This window comes from Cupressus sempervirens, chromosome 9 (assembly GCF_028749045.1).
Source record: "Cupressus sempervirens isolate cs-2001-9-10 chromosome 9, ASM2874904v1, whole genome shotgun sequence".
NCBI lineage: Eukaryota > Viridiplantae > Streptophyta > Pinopsida > Cupressales > Cupressaceae > Cupressus > Cupressus sempervirens.
The window spans coordinates 409,609,633-409,630,448 of NC_143126.1; the positions used below are offsets into that span (position 1 = coordinate 409,609,633).

At 37.2% G+C, this 20,816-nt stretch overlaps 1 protein-coding gene across 1 annotated transcript; it reads right to left on the reverse strand.

Moving 5' to 3' along the window:
- Positions 1–1,357: 1,357 nt before the first annotated feature.
- LOC149539022 (uncharacterized) lies at positions 1,358–1,896 on the reverse strand. Its single transcript, XM_089799051.1, has one exon. It carries the CDS (start codon positions 1,851–1,853, stop codon positions 1,578–1,580), a length of 276 nt encoding a protein of 91 aa, XP_089655177.1. The 5' UTR covers positions 1,854–1,896; the 3' UTR covers positions 1,358–1,577.
- Between the last annotated feature and the right edge of the window lie 18,920 nt (positions 1,897–20,816).

The following is a 20,816-nucleotide window of genomic DNA, read 5'->3' on the forward strand; positions in this document are numbered from 1 at the left end:
AAGTAGATAAGAAGAGTTTATAAATAACTATTCAAGAACATCATCCAAAGTATATCATACTATCCACTTAACCCTTGCACGCTTGAAAGGTGCAAGGGCTAGTTAATATCCTTTTGAACTAAAAACATAGACATGGTGGTGGTATATTTCACTACATTGATTTGCTATTAGCATAGTAGTGTAAGAACTTATTTACATTCTATTTTTATTTTTTAAACATGTTTTTCTATGAACAAATCCAAACCCACCCAAAAAGAACGAATTTTGACTTACGATAAAATATAACAAAAGTTGAGAAAACTGAGAAATTTTAGTTGCTCTCCCTATCACACTGGGAGATTTTCCATTCGAGACACCGGACTATTTTGGATATATGAAGCCATCTCTCTTGTAAAGATATTTTTTTATAAATAGATTTTAGCATAAGTCTAGCGGCAGTCACTATTTGATTTTACGTAAGCTATATTCTTGTTTGAATGCAAGAACAAAATTCTAATGAGTTTATGTTGTAGGTGCCATCCGGTGTTATAAACTTAGTGAAACTTCGTTCATTATATCTTACGATAATTTGGATCTACAATGAACCTCGGTAGTAAATGTATGGAAACGAGTGGGCCATTGAACCATACAGAGGTAATGGAAGCATCACAATTCTGGGGGTTTTAATGAAATTCAGATTTGGTTTCCTTTACAATATTAATCTTAACTGCTCAACAATCTGGAGATGACTAAACAGACAGAAAGATTAATTCTACACATCCTTAACTTCTCTATTTTTATCAATTTGAACATTGGGGAACTATGGAAGGCCAAAACAAGTATTTCGTCAGTCTACCACAACATTAATACCAAGAATTCAAGTATTAGTAAGATGTCAAAATAATCGGTCTCAGCCTCAATGAAGATTGCTACCACACTAACAAGTCTGGATGAGCAGAATTTGCGTAGGCACATTAGAATGATGTTGACATTCCATGCTTTACGGTCTACTACTAGAATTGCATGCATTTGCAATTTGCAATTCCTCAAGTGCTTCAAGGAAAGGAAATTAGGGAGATACTTGGCAAGTTAGCTTTGTACACTCAAAAAGTAGATAATTCACATATTCATGAATATGAAACAACGAATAGATTTCAAGTTAGTTAGATCTGTGGTAACTTAAACCTAAATTCCGGAAACACCCTTCAGCAGTGTAGATCACTGGACTCTTCCTCAATCTATTGCATTTACTTTCATTCCTATTGGCAAGCCGCAAGAGTAATGTTAAATCAACTGATCCACCCCTATATTGTTTGATTCACATTTAAACTTATTATCTTCAAATGGCATTTCGAAAAAAGCATAAGATTCTCATGAGTTCATGCTAAAGGTCATTATACTATTTCACGGAAAATGTTTGAGTAAAATGTGGAGAGAGGATAATCAACAAAAGGAATATTTTACAACCATTCTTCGAATAAAAACTTACGACATTTGCAACAATGCCAATTAATCCTATCAAATTTGTGAACTTGAGCCAGCTGCAAATGTAGTATACAAAGTAGACACCAATAAGTTGTTGACCAAATTCAAAGGTCCTATTTGTGCTTCTTTGTTCCCTCGAGAAGTTTATTTGGCTTTGGATCATCTTCTTCAGATGAGTTATCTTGGACATCATCAGGCACATCTGCTGGAGCATTATGACGAACTAGATAATCCTTAAATGTACTCATGCACTGTTCTTTAAGTTCAACCAGCATATCTGAAAGGAGTCTGTCATGTTGGGAAACACTAAAATCATACTGTTCAGAGCCAAGACACAAACTGGCTTTCCCAGAAAGTTGAGGTACCATATTTAAGCCGTGACTATCCATATGAGTTAGGTGACAATGAGATGCTGCAAAACATACCAAATTAGAGTTAAGAATAAATAATGTTTGCAATTCACACGAGCATATTTATTATTTACAATTTATAGACTTATTGTGCCAAAAGTATTAAATAAGAGAAACCAGTGAACAATATTGTGTTGTCTCTTGCACATAATATTAAGTTCTGGATACAAGGGGAAAAAATGGAATTTTGAAAAGAATGAAGCTTTTGGCTTTTTTCCACCTTTCATTCTGGCTTAAAAAGAAGAAAATTTAAAGAATGTTAATGTCATAGCTCTCCACTCTCCTTGCCAGAACAAGCTCACGAAATATAACTGTATGACTTGACGACGAAAAACATCACAAATGGACATCATAGTTGCAAGATTTAGACTTGGCAAGCCAGTTTATGACTCAAACCTGGCAGAAAAGCTCAGACAAAAGAGCAATTTTTCAAAACTAATATGTAATTGATTCTAATGCCCCTTTTTTATATTCAATTGTCTTCCTGTTCTTTAGCATACTTACAAATCTGACAGTTCAATTCACAAGTCTTGGCTGTCAGATTCATTGTGTAAGTTAAGGCTTCTAACCGTACAAGAGTGTCTCAGGTCAGAACTTGGCAAGTACTCACCAAGACTTGGTCAAGATGGTGGATATTGTGATTAATGTTAGCCGGAATGGGCACCAAAAATGGTTCCCTGATGTCAAACTAAAATTTCTAATGCCACCTGCAATAGAACTCATTTTCTCACTTAAACCGAGGTCAAACAAATTCTTGTTTGCTAATGTAGTCCAAAATCCTTTAAGGTGAATATCATTTCAAATCCTTTGGAATAACCTGTTTGCTGAGGCTTTATCTTGTTTCACATCACTCTTCCACCAAGAACACATGTACGATTTATGTAAAAAAATTGTACTTATTCAATAATCAATATTTACCAAAACAGGCCAACAAAAAATGTCTTGCCCTGACCAAGCATATGCTGCAGTTGAAACAGTCAGTGAAAGACTTGGGAAGAACTGAAAAAAAACTGATAGATTGAAGAAAGGATATGTACAAACCGGAATACCTTTACATCAGCAAAGGAACAGACAATCTAAAGCTGACAAATCATACAAAGCAGTCATGCAAATTCCAACAGTAAGACATAAGGGAGCATAAACTAAATACAAGTTAAAACAATGAAGCAATGATGACAAGCTCACACATAAAAAATAAGAACAAAAGGTTAGATAATGAAAATTTACAACCACTAAATTCATTTATTAGGAAGAAATTTCACAATCACTTCTAAGTGTAATCATAGCATGTGATTCCACCAGCCAAGGGCTGAGGAGTCCAGGGATAGACATTATACAATCCATGCAACATACACATCATTTCTTGAAAATTGCATGAAAATTACAAGAAAACAAAGGGATAAAAGTTATAACTTATTTCAGACATGTAGAAAACTCCAGTAAAGGTAAACATATATCCATGTTTAGACACTCACATGTAGAACGCTTGATTAAAGAATGAACATTCAAGCTATATAATTCGAAAAATAAAGAGGGAATTTCAACTTTTTAACCATAGTTACCATATTCCAATAGTATGACTCCTCCAGCTCATGATTAGAGTAATAGCCACCCCTGGATGTGGATTTTTTGCAAATTCTTCTTTTTTCAGAAAATCTTCTTTATTTGGGTTTTTTCTGATTTTTTTGAGGTTTTACATTTTTTTTTGGTTTTTTGGCTTTTGTTGATAAGGTACTGAAAGAACAAAAACAATAAAACAACACAGCAAGCAAAGAGGAATTAAATCTAATTTTTTCTTTTTTTCCAAAATGCTAGACTTTATGGATCTGGGTACACTTGAACTGTACAAAATGAATTGATGTTGATATGAATTTATTCTCCAAGCTTAAGCTTTATCCTAGACTTCACTCATGGGTTGTTAGTGCTTCTCTCCCCTTTTCCTTACATTTGGTATTTTTTTTCCATCTTCTCAGTTTTATCCTAAACCTTATTCTAGAGACAAATATTCAAGTTTAGGAGTTTTCCAACTTTGATCTTTTTAGTGTGATTTAGCCAGAAAAGCCAAAATCATGCCTTTTCAAGGCTTTTAAGTTTGTTAGGTTATGATTACCTTTTGGGTGACGGATTCTGCTCATTCTAGATCCTTCTTCGACTCTTTATGTCTATTTATTCTGGTCTTTTAGCAAATTTTTTATTGTCTTCATGTATATTGTCTAGTATTAGCTTTATTTTGGTGTCTCTATGGAGTCAGCAATCTCACTATATCATTCACTAGAGGTTAATACCATAGAATTAAAGGGGGTTTGTTAAGGCCAAGAGATGGAATAGGATCCTAAACCTGATAGATGATATGTCTAGGTTTGTTATTTGTTGGGCTATAGGAGAGAAGGCCTTCAATTATGATTTTACTTGGCGAACAAATAGCTCTATTATTAGCTCCTTCATAGGTTGTCTAGCTAGGCTAATATAGGGAGTGGGGAGATAATCTATCTTTGTTATAACATATTCAACCCCACCTAGTTAGAAGGCTTGGAGAATGATGTCCTCGGTATTGACCATAAGCTTAAGGTTCCACTACTTGAGGTTTATTTGATTCATCCTTTAGGTAGCCTAGGGTTGGCCATTTTTGCTAGGAGACCATCTTTATATATTTGAGATAATATCCAATTCTACTCGGCTTAGCCAAAAATGGAAGCAAGTATCAATTTTTTGCTATGTTGGAGGGGAATCATAGAAGACCAGAGCAAGGACTGGTTATATCATTTCCTTTAGACGTTTGAGGCCAACATTAAACCAGGTGTGGCTTTTGATGATCTCAAAAAACTGGAATTCACATTGCCAAATATGTTTAAATCAAGCAAAGAGCAATTGGCATACATGTTTCCCCCAGGCTTTAAGGCAGATAACTTGGATAAAGCTACAGTTATTATCATGGTGCACTGGAAGAAAGTTGAGGAAGCATAGCCCTCCTTTATATGGGTGGAGGCATTTTTGCATTCTTTTAGCCTTCCTCTGTATTAGGGTGTCTTGTTCTAGATAGGGAAGTTTTTTCTGGTGGTTGGTGTATATGAGCAATGTTAATATGCTAATAGAAACCAAATTTAAATAAAGCTTTTACAAACTAAACAAAATTTATAAACTTCAAGATAGACTAAGATGAACTCTCAATTATGAATATGAGCCATTAATGGGCTCTCTCAATAAGAAGCTCTCTTGTTGAGTGGCTTTGTCTAAATAGATTGGATGTATGCTCAAGCTTATGCTTCAAAAAGGGCTTCAAATGGAGTTGGAATTTGGGTGTGAGTGTATGGTTTTGATGTAAAATGGCTTCTTAAAATGGCATTATGACTTTACTTCATGGATTGTGTTGTTTTACAAAGGGGAAAGATCCAATTTATAGGCAAGAGGCTTGAGGGATTGAGGGCTAAGATGCAAGGATGGGAAAAAGCTCATGGAGGGCTCAGATTGCATGAGAGGAGAGCACATGGATTGTGCTTCCTTACAACCAATCAGGGAGTGACACATGTCACAGGGTGAGAGGATGGAGGAAAGGGGAAGGATGAGTCAACAAAGGAGGCTCAAGGGATAAAATCTTCATAAAGACCCTCATAATGGCTTGTAAGAGCAATAAAAGGGCTTAGAAGAGTCATTTATGGCCTAGTGGGCTTCATAAAGTTTTATGGTTGGGATATTTTGAAGGAGATGAGAGGAATTTCGACTTGGGCTTGATTAGGAGGGTTTTGAGCTTGCTTAGGATTAGAGGATGGATTAGGATGGTCTAGGATTAGCTTAGGGATAGGCAAGTGGATGGCATTTAATGAGGGTGAGTGAAGGAGGAGATATTTGTTAACTTTGGCTTGGGTTAGTAAGTTTTAACCCATGTTTAGGGAATGTGACAAGGTTAGGAGGGGATTAGGATTAGGTTTAAAGACATCTTCTAGAAGAGTCTAGACTTTGGATGAGGATAAAGACTTTCTAGAATAGTCTAGAATTTTTTAGGATGAGGATGAAGACTTTCTTTAAGAGTCTAGAACTTCTTAGGATGAGGATAAATTAGATTTTAGGAAATAAATAAAGTTTTATTTATTTCAAGAGTTTGGGTTGAGGAGATATTTATTAAAACTTTTTTAATAAACATGAGGATTAATATTTAATCTTAATTAAATATTTTGAGTTGGGATTAGGGGGAGGAAATGATGGGATTAGCCTTTAATCAAAATTAAAGAAGGATTAGAAGATTTTGGAAGAGGTTAATGGTCTTAAGAAAATTGGACAAGTTTTGAGCAAAAAATAAATTTTTTATTTATTTTGGGTTTTTTGGTCAATTTATTAATTAAATAATTAATAAATAAAGAAATAATGTTTAAATAAGATTTAAACATTTTTGGGAGGGATTCCTTAATTAAATATTTTTAATTAAGAAAAAGGGATTTAATGGCATAAAAATAAATTAACTAATTAATTAATAAATGATGATGTCATCAGGAATTTTTCAGAAAATAAAAATACTTTATTTTCTAAAGGTTTTTAGGTGTCTACATTTTGCCCCGCTTTGATGTGATGCCGCAAGTGGCATGGCATCAAAGATAAGAAAATAAGATGCCCAAGGCTAGAGCAGAAGAGGAGAGAATGGATTGCAAGATGCCCCCTCAAGAAGGCGGCGGGGAGAGAAAGCGAGGCTCGACGACTTCTTGAAAAGTACAAGAATCTGAGATGAGCAAGAAGACTCAGATTGGCTTAAGAGAAGAGGTTTAGTTATCTCAAACTCTCACTACGTGAGAATGATAAAGGAGAATCAGATGCACAAGAGGAAGCAAGCTTAAGACTTTAGGGAAGGTGGAGGATGAAGGAGCGGAGCGCTATAAAAAGGAATCCAGGATAGGGAGATGGATGAGGGGATTATAAAGCTGATGCAATACAATTTCAAAGAGTCAGATTGGCAAAAGATGGGTTTTGGAGATCCCTAGGACTAGGATTGTGGATCTCGAAAGATGAGGCTTGGTGGATTGATTTGGATTGGTGGATCCCTAAGACTAGGATTGTGGATCCCTAAAGCTAAAGGTGAGGAGTGATTCAAAGAGATATTGATGCATAAGCTGGGGTAGGAGAGACGGATGTTGGATATGGATGGGGGATAATGGAGATGAAGGAAAACTATTGAAGCTTTTTGAGCGGGGGGATACTTCAAAGAGAAGTACCACTATGTAGTTGAGCACTAGATTTGCTATAGGAGTGTTGGTTAATTGCCAAGGTTACCAAGAACATCAAGGCCTTTTCACCAACTATCCAAAGGACTAACGAACTGACTCAAAACAAACACGCAAGGATTGCCCCAGTATCACACATGAATCCCAGAGGAAGCAGTGTGGAAACGACACTGGGTAACCCATAAGCATAAAAGAAAACAAGCAAAAGACATGATCAAGACCTTACGCTCTGATTGCCCCATTCGCAGTATACCATTATATGGAAGATCGTGGCAACCTTGAGGAGGGAACAAGGAGATTGCTTGGAAAAGATATTTCAAAACCCAACAGGGAAGAGTCCAAATCAAAAGAAAGCGAAAATCCAAAAGAGAACCATTTGCCAACAAGATGGGTAGGACAAGGTACTAACGGACCAAGATCAGACATGAGGAAAGCTATATCCTGCAAGGACCTATCGAAGAGCACCTAAGCTGGTGGATTTGGATGAGTGATGCGTCTGGCAAGCTGAACTAAGAAAGATAACACTTTGGTGATAGGAAATCTAGCTAAAGGATGTTTTGGAATAGCTAACCAAGATTTGTGATGGGTGCAAGATGTTGATCAAGGATGAACTGACACGAGTGCTGAATAGATACAACGGTACTAAGCTAAAGAGGATGTACAAGCTGATGGACCAAGATATGTTACAAATGTACAAGTTTGTTCATGTTTTGGTTTTTGTGAGATGGAAATGTTTGTGAAGGATGGGATGTCTATAATAGGTGATAGGTGGATAGGTAGATGGTTTGCGAAAAGCTTAAGTGAAAATGGGGTTTTGTGTGTGCACGTGATAGTATACAAGCTAGGATACAAGATTATTTACAGGCTGGAATATGGTACAAACTTTGGACAAGATTTAGATATAAAAGGTATGGTACAAGATTTATAAGGTATAATACAAGCTTTGGTACAAGATTTTACAAGCTGAGGTACAAGATTTTACAAGTTGTACAGGAGGTATTTACAAGCTCCATTAGATTTTGGATGTTTGGTTGGAACACCAAGGAAACAAGCAGGTGTTTTATGGGATGGTGGGTGAATGGATGAGGGATAGGATAGTGATAGATAATGGATTAGTCTTAGTACACAAGGCACTTGAATTACCAGGTTTTCACCAAGGTACCTATCCAAGGCACTTGAATTGCCAAGTTTTCACCATTGGACGCTTATTTCTCTTTACTATTTTTTTTTGTATTTTTCAAAAGCTGGGTATACCAAGGATCTTCAAGCATAGAACTTATTGAGATGAATGATTTTAGTAGGATCATTCAAGAGTTCTCCTTCTGGTGTAGATAGCTAATAGGCTCTGGAGCCAAAGGAAGCAGTGACAACATAAGGACCAAGCCATGTAGGTTGAAACTTGCCTTTCTTTTCAAGATCTGTTTGGACTTTCATGTTTTCTTTGAGGACCATGTCACCTGGCTGAAAGTGTCATGGAAGCAACTTCTTGTTGAAATTCCTTTTGAGACGAGTTTGATAGACTGTGAGATGATCATAGGCTTGTTGTCGCTTCTCGTCTAAGAGATCTAGCTGGGTGAGCCGAGCTATTCTATATTCTTCATCTGATATTTTCCCTTGCAAAGATATGCGCAAGGAGGGAAGTTCAACCTCTATAGGTAGTACCACTTCAGCACCATAGACTAGGGAGTATGGAGTTGTGTCTGTGGATTTACGGAAGGAAGTTCGATAGGCCAATAGGGCTAGATTTATTTGTAGGTGCCAATCACGGCCGAAATCATTGACAACTTTCTTTAGGATTTTGGGGAGGGTTTTGTTAGTTGCCTCTGCCTGGCCGTTACCTTGTAGGAAATATGGGCTAGAAAAGTGGTGATGGATGTGGAGGGAAGTGCATAATTCTTCCATGTTGAGATTTTCAAAGTTACCTCCATGGTCGGTGAAGATGGTGGATGGGATGCCGAAGCGGCAAACAATGTGGTACAAGATGAACTTGGAGACCTGAACTAATGTAGCTGAGACTAGGGGGACTACTTCCACCCATTTAGTGAAATAGTTTGTACCTGTTATTATCCATTTATGTCCATCAGATGAGAGGGGTGTGATAGTTCCAACTAGATCAAGGCCCCAACAAGCGAAAGGCCAAGGTGGTGAAATAGGCTGTAGATCTTGTGCTGGAGCATGCACAAGATTTGCATGCTGCTGACATGGGAGACACTTTCTGACAAAGTCACAGGAGTCTTCTTCAATGGTAGGCCAATAGTAGCCTACTCTAAGGATTTGTCGCGCTAGGACAATACCACTCGTGTGGGCACCGCAAAGTCCAGAGTGTACTTCCTTTAACACCATCACGGCCTCGTTTTGGTCTAAACATTGAGAGAGAGTATCATGATAACCTCGATGATATAGGGTATTGGCTATGATAACATAGCGGGATGATTTTCGGATGAGGTTCTGGCATTGGGTACGTGGGATATGGTACTATCGTTAAGGTAAGCATGAATCTCATGGTACCAAGGGGATTGCGGGCCAACCAAGATACAAACACAGTTTGAATCCTCATTCGCATAGGCAGATGTGAGGAGCTTCTCCACCAAAAACTCATACTGTGTAGCTGCTTGGGGAATTTCCAAGAGCGAACCTATAGTAGCCATAGCATCTGCTACTTTGTTCTATATTCAAGGCACTTGTGTAAACTGAAGCCTTGTAAAATGTTGGGTTAGTTGATCAACTAGCTCTTTGTAAGGTAATAGCTTTTCATCTTTGGTTTGATATTCATTTAGGGCTTGCTTGATGATGAGCTGAGAATCGCCAAATATTTGTAGCTCAGTAATGTTCCATTCTGCAACTATCTTTAATCCTGCTATGAGGGCCTCATATTCAGCTATATTGTTGGTGCTAGGGAATTGTAGCTTGAAGGCTTTTGGAATGTAATCTCCTTGAGGTGTGACCAACAATATTCCTACCCCTGATCCATGAGATGTGTATGAGCCATCAAAATAAATTTTCCATGGGGGTTGTTCTTCAATTAGACATATATGTTCATCTGGAAATTCTGTGATCAACGGATAAGCATCTATTAGAGGTGCATCAGCTAGGTGATCTATTATAGCTTTCCCTTTGATTGCCTTTCTGTCCACATACTAGATGTCAAATTTGCTAAGGAGCATAACCCATTTGGCCAAACGGCTTGTAAGTGTTGTTCTGGAGAGCATATAATTGAGAGGGTCAATCTTGGAGACTAGTTGGATGGTATGACTTAGCATGTAATGGCGAAGCTTTTGAGTTGAGAAAACAACTGCCAAACAAGCTTTTTCCATAGGAGTGTAATTGAGTTCATAACCAACTAGGGTTCTATTGATGTAGTAGATGGCTCTTTCTCTGCTGTAGTCATCGAGTTGTGCTAGAAGTGCCCCTAGACTAGTAGGTGTTGCTGATATGTACAAAATCAGGGGACGACCAGGAACTAGTGGAACCAAGATAGGGGGATTGATGAGATACTGCTTGAGATGGTCGAAGCTACGCTGACATAAAGGATCCCACTTGAAGTTCTCATCCTTCTTTAGTAAATGTGAAAATGGTGTACACTTATCTGCAAGCTGGGAGATGAAGCGTCGAACAGATTGAAGCTTTCCCTGAAGAGAACGAAGCTGTCACAGTGTTTGGGGAGCAGGCATGTCTAAGATAGCCTTGACCTTCTTGGGGTCAATCTCTATACCTCGTTTAGAAACTATAAAGCCTAGAAGCTTGCCAGATGTGACCCCAAAGACACATTTCTTGGGATTCAGCATGAGATGATATTTGGCTAACCTATCAAGGACTTTCTCTAGGTCAGCAAGATGATCCATGAAGGTATGAGACTTGACCAAGATATCATCCACATAATCCTCCAAAATGCTATGGATGAGATCATGAAAAATGGCTGTCATAGCTCTTTGATAGGTAGCCCCAGCACTCTTTAGGCCAAAAGGTATCATGTTGTAGCAAAAGGTTCCCCAAGGGGTAGTTAATGTTGTCTTATGCTGATCCTCTTCTACAATCTTGATTTGATTATACCCAGAAAATCCATCCATGAGGGACAAAATTTCATGTCCAGTTGTAAGATCTACAATCATATCTATGTTGGGCAAGGGAAAATCATCTTTTGGACAAGCTTTGTTAAGATCTCTGAAATCAGTGCAGATTCTGATGTCACCAGAAGGCTTAGTGACGAGGACCATGTTGGAGATCCACTCTGAATAGTTGATAGGTCAGATAACCTTAGCAGCTAACATTCTTTCTAATTCAGCTTTGACCAGTAATGCCACCTTGGGGTGCATTTTTCTAAGCTTTTTTCTAACAGGCTTGATCTGTGGATTGACTGCAAGATGATGAACTACAAGCTTTGGATCAAGCCCTAGCATGTCCTGATATGACCATGCAAATCAGCCAATGTTCTCTCTTAAGACCTCAAAGAGGAGATCAGCTTGGTCTTGTGATAGGGATGCAACAATGTGAACAAGCCTAGGGATCTCTGAAGAACCGATGTTGACTTCCCTAGTATCCTCAATTAGAATAGAAGAAATCTCTGGTCGATTATCTTGAGGAGGTAATGCTAAATCCTCATGTTCTGCTTGTGGCTCTGGATGTTCTTGTTGAGGGGCTGCCTTAGCTAGTCTCAGATTCACCTTAGTTCTAGTTTTGGGTGTATCAGAACTAGGTCGGGGATTTTCTCCAAAATACCCCTTGGGATCTAGCTTGTAGATATAAGCAGAATCTGGCTTTGTTTTCTTGTGAGGTGTTTCAGCTCCCATGAATCTCAGAAGTGCTTCCTCTTATGTGAACTCATCAATGTGTATGATGCTTGGTTGGTCCCAATCTATGAGTTTTGGATGGGCGAGTGGTAGGTCAATGAGGTGGATGGATAGTTCTTGGAGAACAGAGTCTCCGAGGGAGATTTGGTCTAGGATATCATTGTAGGCTCTCTTTTCAACTTCCTCAGGAATATCTTCGATTTTGACAAGGTCATGGTGAATGTTCAAAAAAGTGTGACCGTCTGTATTGGTGCCCTTAGTTGCGGGTATGCCAAAGCCAAGACTTGACCTTGATTCCCACTTGTGTGCGTCGATGGGGCACTGCATGCCTCTTTCTTCTGGTCCTAGACCACCTCCTTGATAGTTCCATTTGTCAGTGATGAGCTTATGTTCTTGGGGATACTTTCCACAGCCCTTGTTATTGATCTTCACAGTAGACAGGGTAGAGGCGAGGATGGTTTCTGGGTCATTACAAGTGTGGGATGAGTTGGCGATGGATGTGCTGATATCAATTCCAGGGCAATGGTTTGTATATGAAACTTCAACTGCATTGCAGTAAGCAAAGGGTTCTGGATCAGCATGGATGGTTACCTCAGTGCCTTGATGCGAAAATTTGACGCACTGATGGTAAGTGGATGGAACGGCTTTCATGGCATGAATCCATGGGTGACCGAGGAGGATGTTGAATGGTAGGTTTAGATCAATAACATGGCAGAGTGTTTCTTGAATGACTGGCCCAACCTTGATTGGCATCAAAATAGTTCCTTCTGTGGTTCTTTCCAAGTTGTCATAAGCTTTGATGGTGATAACCTCACAGATGATATTTGCCTCAGTATACCCAGCTTGTTTTATGAATTTTAGGGTGCAAATATTAAAGGCTGATCCATTATCTATCATTACTCTTTTCATGGAAAAATTGGATACCATGATGGCTATGTGAAGCGAAAGGGTGTGATCTGGCTCGACCACGGGTATGTCGGTGGGTTTGAACGATAGGGCACATGAGGATGAAAGGTGTCCAACAAGATTATGAAAATCAGTAGCATTGATATCAAAAGGGACACGGGATTCTATGAGAGCACTATCAAGGATGTTCTTGTACACAGGACTAGTGAGAAGAAGGTCTAAAATGGAGATTTGGGCTGGCATGTTCCCAAGGTGTTCCAAGATATTGTACTGGCTTTTTGATGGAGCTGATGGTGTTGGTGAAATAGGTGGGCCTTCGATGTTAAATCGGGCTCTTCGAGTGGTGACTTCACACTCATTTTTTGGTCCTTGGATATTGATAACATTGAGAGAAGGCTCTTTCTAAGATATACAACCTATAAGGCTACCATAGTCTATATAGGATGAAGTGTGGTCATTGTTCTTCCCATGCTATTGGTTTGGCTGACGGTTGTTGGTGTTGTTGTTGTTGGTTTGGATAGGTGCGTTTCCAAGATTTTGATTGTTGTGAGGAGGAAAAGCATTTTGATAGCTCTGTAAGCCTACATTGGGAGAGGTTTGGGCACCAACAATGATTTCCTTCCGATCAATGAGGTCCTGCACATAGTCTTTCAGTTTCATGCATCTGAGGGTAGTGTGACCTTTTACCCTATGACATTTGCAGTACTCATTGTCTTTGTACCATGCAACTTTGGATTGGCTTGGGTTAATTTTCTGGGTAGGAGGAAATTTGATGAGGTTTTTCTTGACTAATTTCTCAAAAATGACATCCAATGGCTCACCAAGGGGTGTATAGTTTCCAGGTGTAGGTTGGAATCTGGGCTTTTGTCCTGCAGCTACATTGATGGCATTAGCTTCATTGCTAGACCCTTGAAAGTTTGGTCTTGGATTGTGGTTTTGATAGCTGTGGTTATTCTGTTGTTGGTAGTTGATAGCTTGCTGATTGTTTGGTTGATAGGGTGGGTTGGACTGGTTGTGAGAGGGACCAACAATATTCACATGTCTGGTGTCAGTGACGCCATCTGTTGCAACATGCTTGTTTTTGTTCCAATACCTAGACTTGTCATTGGAATGTGATTGATTTTGTTTGGCTTCCTTGTAAATCTTGACCACATCATCTTTAATGAGTCCTTGCTCAAGGATCATTCCTTTCTCTATGATATCTTTGTAGGTCTGCAAACAGTTCATGGTCATGTGGTGAGCCAAGCTAGGATGGGTATTATCAATAAACATTTTCACCAAATGGCGCTCTGGCAAGGTGCAAGATATGTGGGTGGTAAGGGTTTTCCATCTTTGCAGATATTCGAGAAAGATTTCTCCACCTTTTTGCTTGGTGTGGACAAGATCAACTACTGATAGCTCTGTTTCAACAAGATGGGCATATTGGGCTACAAATGCCTCAGATAATTCAGCAAAATTTTTAATTGTGCCATAGGGGATTCTATAAAACCATTCAAGAGCTGGTCTGGCCAAGCTTTTGGGAAAGAGACGCAAGAGGAAGACATCATCATATGCCACTTCTTGGCAGTGCATGTAAAATTCTTTGATATGTGTGACAGAGTCTCCTTTTCCTCTAAATTTGTCAAATTTGGGTGTCTCAAAATGCTTGGGGAATGGTGTCATGGTAATGGCTCTATCAAATGGGTAAGGGCACACATTCTCAAACTTGAAATTTTTTGGATCATTTCCCTCTTGGATGTTCTTAGAAGCTATTTTCATGGCTTCCCATTCTGAATTAATGGGTGATGGCTGGGGTGCCCCCAATGTAGGAGTTCCTTGAGGTAGGTATGCACTAGATGGGGCCACTGAATATGGATGGTTGTGAGGGATTTTCTGATAGGGATTGTACATTGTTTGGGCAGCTACATGGTGGATGACAGTTTGCTGAGGGGGAGGTGGCGCATAGTGCTGCATGTGATGCGAGGCTTGCTGTTGATATGGGATTTGAGGTTGGGATTGAGGAACATAAGCTGGCTGTGGGATAAATGAATTTCTTTGTGGAGGTAAGGTATAAGATGGTTGTGAAGCTTGGGGAAAGGATCAGGGGGCTTGTGGGGTTTGACCAAGGTATGTGGGCTGCACCCCCATTTGGGATGGTGCCTTCAAATAATTGGTGGTTGGCTGGATTGGTGGGTTACCTCCTAGAAGTGGCATTGAAAAGTAGTTGGTAATAGGAGGTAATGGATTAGTTGGTGGTGGAGGTGGTGGGAATTGAAAGCTAGGAAATGAAATGGCATCCCTGTTGTATATTGTTGAGGTTGGCCAAAGATGCTAGCACTGATTTGGGAGATGGGTGGATTTGGAAGGTTGGGTTGGGGAGCAACAGTAGCAATAGTGAAGGGCGTGAACGGTGAGGTGTTTTGGGTAAAGGGGGTTTGGAGCGGAGAGGTATGAACCAAGGATGGAGTGGTGGTGGTTGGGTTGGCTTGCAGCATGGAGATTAAAACTTGGGTGGATGATGGTATGTTTGGGTCTATTGGATCATATGGATTGGCTGAAGGCTCTTCTTTTGGCATATATTGAAGATAATTTGGATCATAAGAACCTATGGGTGATGGCAGCTACCCAAACAACGGGTGAGATGGATCTGATACTGGAGGGGGTCTTCCAAAGTTAAAGGTTCCTACATTGTCCCTTCGAAAATTAGCCATGATTGTCTCTTTATTCTTGTCTATAATGGCGTCTACCAATACTGCATTTCCTGGTTGGTTCATGAAAGCTTCAATGTCAGTAGATGATGGCATAGCTTTCTCTGGGATGAAGGATGGCTGAGTGCTCAAGGGGGGTGAGGCTATTCGATCCAAATGATAGAGCTCCATTGTTTCTTTCTTCTTGGCTAAGCGAGTGACGGGTGGCATGAAAAATGCTCCTAGGGATGAGATGCAACAAATGCTGGTGGATGCAAAAGGGAGGAAGGCTTTTCTATGCAAATTATTTCCTAGGTTGAGGCAAAGCTATATGACAAAACCTAAGGAGGATTGGGTTGGGGATTCTAACTTCAAAGATATTTTGCCAAAGCACAAAAGGTCTGCTTTCCTATGTGCAAGCTTGGTGGTGATTGTGTCAACTTAAGGATAGATTGATGATCCTTTAGGAAGAACACGAGATTGACCACTTGTGGATCCCAACCTTTAGCTCAAGGTGATGAGGGATAACAAGTGGCAAAGCTAGATTACCCTAGACAAAGCTTTGTCAAATGGATAACCTTGGTGAGATTGGTGGTTTTGAAAGATTTTAGGAATGGCAAACTTTTAGCAAGGTGACAACAATTTTTGAAGGCTTGGATGTGAAGATTTTGGATTGCTGGCTAGATGGTTTGGTCTTAAATGAGATGATGAGCTAATAATGCTTAAGGGGATAACATAAGATGGCTAACTTTTCTACAAAGATGACTCTAAGGTGAAGCTTATCTAAGAAGGTGTGGAGAAACAAGGGTGTCTAATCATAGAAATCATGCCTAATTGGTAAGGCATAAGCAGGATTGACTCTTGGATGTTGGCTAAATTTGATGGTGCGCTCAAACCAGGCCTCTTGAAGTGCCTCATCGGTAGCTTTATCCTCTACTTTGTGGAGTTTGGCAATTCGAGGACTTGGTGTTAGTTCCTTTCTCTTGGCTGAAAGTTCTTGGTATGCCTGAGATGGTTTGAGTTTAACTTTGTGGAACTTCTGTTTGGGTTTGGGTTGCTCTGACATCAATTCTTGAATCAGCTTGGCTTTGAGAGACCTCGGTTATTTTGCTTCAACTTGTTCAACTTCTGGAATAGGTAGTGACTACGCTAAGTGTACCCTAAGCTAGGATTGACCAAGTTTGGCAAACATTCATTCAACAAATAAAAAAGCAAGCAATAGATAGGAACAACCAGATAGAAGTTTCTGATTCTCATAATGTGACACTTGGGCTGAGGAGTGTGTATGTTTTACAAATTTTTTGATCAGTCACTTCAAACACATTAACACTCTAGATGGTTGTCTACAAGGCTGACAGTTGGTTTAGCTAGGGAGTCCTCGATATACCCAAAGGTACGTGAGGCCCAAATCTATAGATGAAACCAACAAGATGTCACATAGCCGAGAGGAGCGGTAACCCACTTCTCCTCTTTCACTTCTCAAGGGTATAAAGTTCCTTGAGGCTTAGCCCGAGTGACAAAAATCTTGATTGCAAGAGAGGTGTCTTTCGATTCACCTCCCGATTCTTATACTCTGCCAAAATGCTGGAGTTGAGGTCGTCCAAGGTGTGATGAAATCCCCAAGCAAGCCTTCTAAAAAGAAACAAGGTTTTGGATCCTAATCTTATGCACCCAAGATGGCCTCGAAAGATGAAAAGGGGAGAGAAGACTTGGATGACCTTGGGCTAAAAAAACATGCTTGTTCTTTTACCAATTGACTCTTATGTGTGCTAATCTAGACTTTGCAAGCACTCATGTTTAAGAGACAATGTTCAATTCCAACTTGAAGCACCAACAAAAGTAAATCAGTTGAAGAATGCAAACAAGAAGAAGTGTTAGGGTCAACAAAAGCAAACTCGCGCGCCCGGAGGCCCTCCACGTCAAGTATCGATTAATTTCCTTTAAAGAATTCAAGAGTTGGTGTGATTTTTTTTTAAGCCCAAAGCAAAGATGTGTGAGACTTGATTTGTCAAGCGCGCACCGGGAGGCCCTCCACGTCAAGATTTGTCCAATTTTTATGCCCAAATGAAGTGTGAGCGAGATTAATGCGCATTCAAGGAATTTTCTAACTTAGAAAAACCACTAAAGACCCAAGTGAGTGGAGTTTGATCTTTGTGGAGCACTTAACACCCTCTTAGGTAGACCCATCCCCATAGATGGCGCTGAGATTGCAACCAATGGTTAAATTGATGGGTGATTAAAGAGGGTGAGTCCAACTACAAACTTACTCAAAGCATCTTTATTAATTTTTATAACCTAGAAGATTTCAAAAATGTGGATTCTTTTTATGCCCCAAAAGATGATTATTTGATCTATGGCATTCAAGATTGGATTTTTTGTTTTAGTCATGCACTGATAAAAAAAAAAAAACTTGATTTTAATCCATGGCACTCAAGAGTGATTTTAGCAACATGCATTCAAAGACAACTGATTAAACATTCAAGTTTTTTCCTTTGAGCATTCAAGATTGAGATTTTGTGTGTTGTTTTAAGAACTTTGAAGTGCTTTGTTTTAACCTTAGATCATTCAAGATTGTTTTGAACTCAAAAGTGAAAATGACTCTTTGGACTTTGGTTTTTATTCAAGATTTTGTGTTCTAGTTTGCATATTTTAAGCCCAAAAATGATATTCCTAGATTTTTTTGATGCATGAAAAACCTAAGAAACATTCAAGATTTTGCAACAAGACATTTGTTTGGAACAAACAACAAAGCTTTTAGGACAATTTTTTGCAACCATTTAAGACTCTTAGTTTTCATGAGACTTTTAAAAGAACTTTAAAATATTTGCAAATGAGGTTCATTTTATCCTTGATTGATGCTTTGAGTTTGATTTAGATTTTAGTGTGCACTTAGTGTTTATTTTGAACCTTTTGAAATGGAAACTTGAAGTTCTTTTAAAATTCTCAAAAATGAAATGTTCCTAACTTTGCATGAATGCATCTAAAACCTTGATGTTGCAAGGATGCAAATGATTGGATTAGTTTAGTTTCACTTCAGCTCACTGTAATGGTAGGCCCCTCAATATACAAGTGGATGGGGTAGGATCATTATTAATCAATTAACACTAGATGTTTATTTCAACATTTCATCTTCTTTAAATTAGGATCAAGAAGAATCGGAAAATAGATCTCAAAATAAAATTAGATATGATCTCAATGACTCTAAACCCTAAATTAGGAACATTAGAGTTGTCCATCTTCATTCTCAAATGGAAGATAATTTGAATAAAAGTGAGAAAGTATTAAAAAACTATGACTAACTAAACTTAGGAAATTATCTATACTAATTAAATCTACCTAAGAATATTCTTATAGATAAAAGATAGAACTGAGTGTTAAGTTACAAAGTAGTAAAGTGTTTTGTCTTACTTTTTTCCTTATCAAAGTTGTGTGTGTGTGTGTGTGTGTGTGTGTGTGTGTGTGTGTGTGTGTGTGTGTTGTATATATATTGATAGATAGTACTAATGTTTAAAGAACAAGTTTTAAGTGGTTTGTGTTCATGGATTTTCAATAAGTTATTCTGCTTTGATAGGGCACAAAGCATATAAGGATATTAAGAAGAGGCTCAGATTATAAATACTAATGTTTGAGGTATTTTAACAAAGATGAGTAGAAGGAATTTGGATTTATCTCCAATGCTTCAATTATATATGATTTAAACTTAAAAATAGGAGAAATTTAGAACAATAATTAGTATTAGGATGATCGAAATTTAATACTAGGGAATGCCCCTTTTATAAATGTAATTTGTAAAGGACTAAGGTCTCTGGCAAGACTGGAGGTTTTTTTCTTCTTTCCTACCAGTATCCATTTGAATGGAGAAACATGTAACCACAATTTTTAATATAATATAATATAAAGGAATCGGTCATTTTTTGATAAGTAAAAAATAAAAACAATTTATAATTATAATTTTGATTTATATTTAACTTAAAAATTTCAGGTCTTATGATTTATGTAATTAATAATTTAACAAGTGCTACATAGCTAAGTACTTGCCTTTTGTTGTAATTAATTATAGTTTTAATTATATATATATATAAATTTATAATTTGGTGACTATTATTATAAGACTTAAATATATTAATTGATTAATTAATATGATATTTTAAAACATTATAGTAAATAGTTGAAATTTTAAGTACAAAAATTTAATAATAATCCTAAAAGTATTTATTGATCCTTTAAACTATATTTTAAATTTTAATTGAAAATATTCTAATTGTTTTATTTAATAATCTTAAATGTGATTTAGTATTGTATATATTTTTAATTGTATATCATCATTAAAACATTATATGACATAGTATTAAATTATATCATAGTATCATATTTTATATAGTAACAATTCTTTAAATAAAAAATAGATTAGAATATTGTATTATATTATAATTTATAATGTTATATCCTAGCATTATCAATATGCATCATGAATAGTATTTAGCAAATTATTACAGTAACTTCATAAACCAGATAAAAATGCCTCAAAATTTGCATTTTTATAGTGCTTCCATAAAAAGCATGTATAAGAGGCTAAATGTTTTAGCCAATGAGATGGCTAAAAATTAGTTTTGTTAATTTCTAAACATTAAAAAAATTGCGTCTACTTTATACAATATATTAAATGTATAAGAAAATATAAAATTAATTGATTTTCATTGGTGGAAGTAAAGAGTTTTAATCACTAATTAAGTTGGAGAACTCAAAAAGTGATACAATAGTACTTAGCCTATCAACAAGTACTAATAATAAACTTTGTATATCTTGTATAAGTTTTGTTTAAGTGTCATTTTATAGATACTTCTAACAATTTAGATAGATTTGAAATTTATTTTGATTCATTAAATTGTTAGAAAAATAATATTAATCTTAGTTACATAATCCGCTTGTCCATTTGATCATTAAAAGAATAATCTTAATCTTATTCTATTCGTCACAAGCAATTTACTATTGCAATCACTTGCTCTTAACAAGTGATTAATATTTTCTATTTCAACCAATCAAAAACAAGTATTTTAGTTTTTATTTTTAATGTTCAATTTTTCTAATGTTTATCTGCCAAATTTTTAAGTTTTACAATTATTAAAAATATTTTACTTTAATTTGATTGGTGCATATATTTGGGGTCTTATAGGAACAAATTTCTAAGAAGCACTATCTTATTCTACGACAATATTATAAGATGCACGCATATATTAAAATATTAAACATACTAAATAAATTCTAATAATTAATAGAATAAAAAAAATTAAGTTATAATAGTAATTTCATAAATTAGAAATTAAGTTAGATATTATTTTAATATAAATATTTTGATATTAAAAAATGTTGTTTTTC

Bases quoted from the DNA above. Each gene is read 5' to 3' on its own strand.
- LOC149539022 (XM_089799051.1), bottom strand. From the start codon at position 1,853: ATGGATAGTCACGGCTTAAATATGGTACCTCAACTTTCTGGGAAAGCC.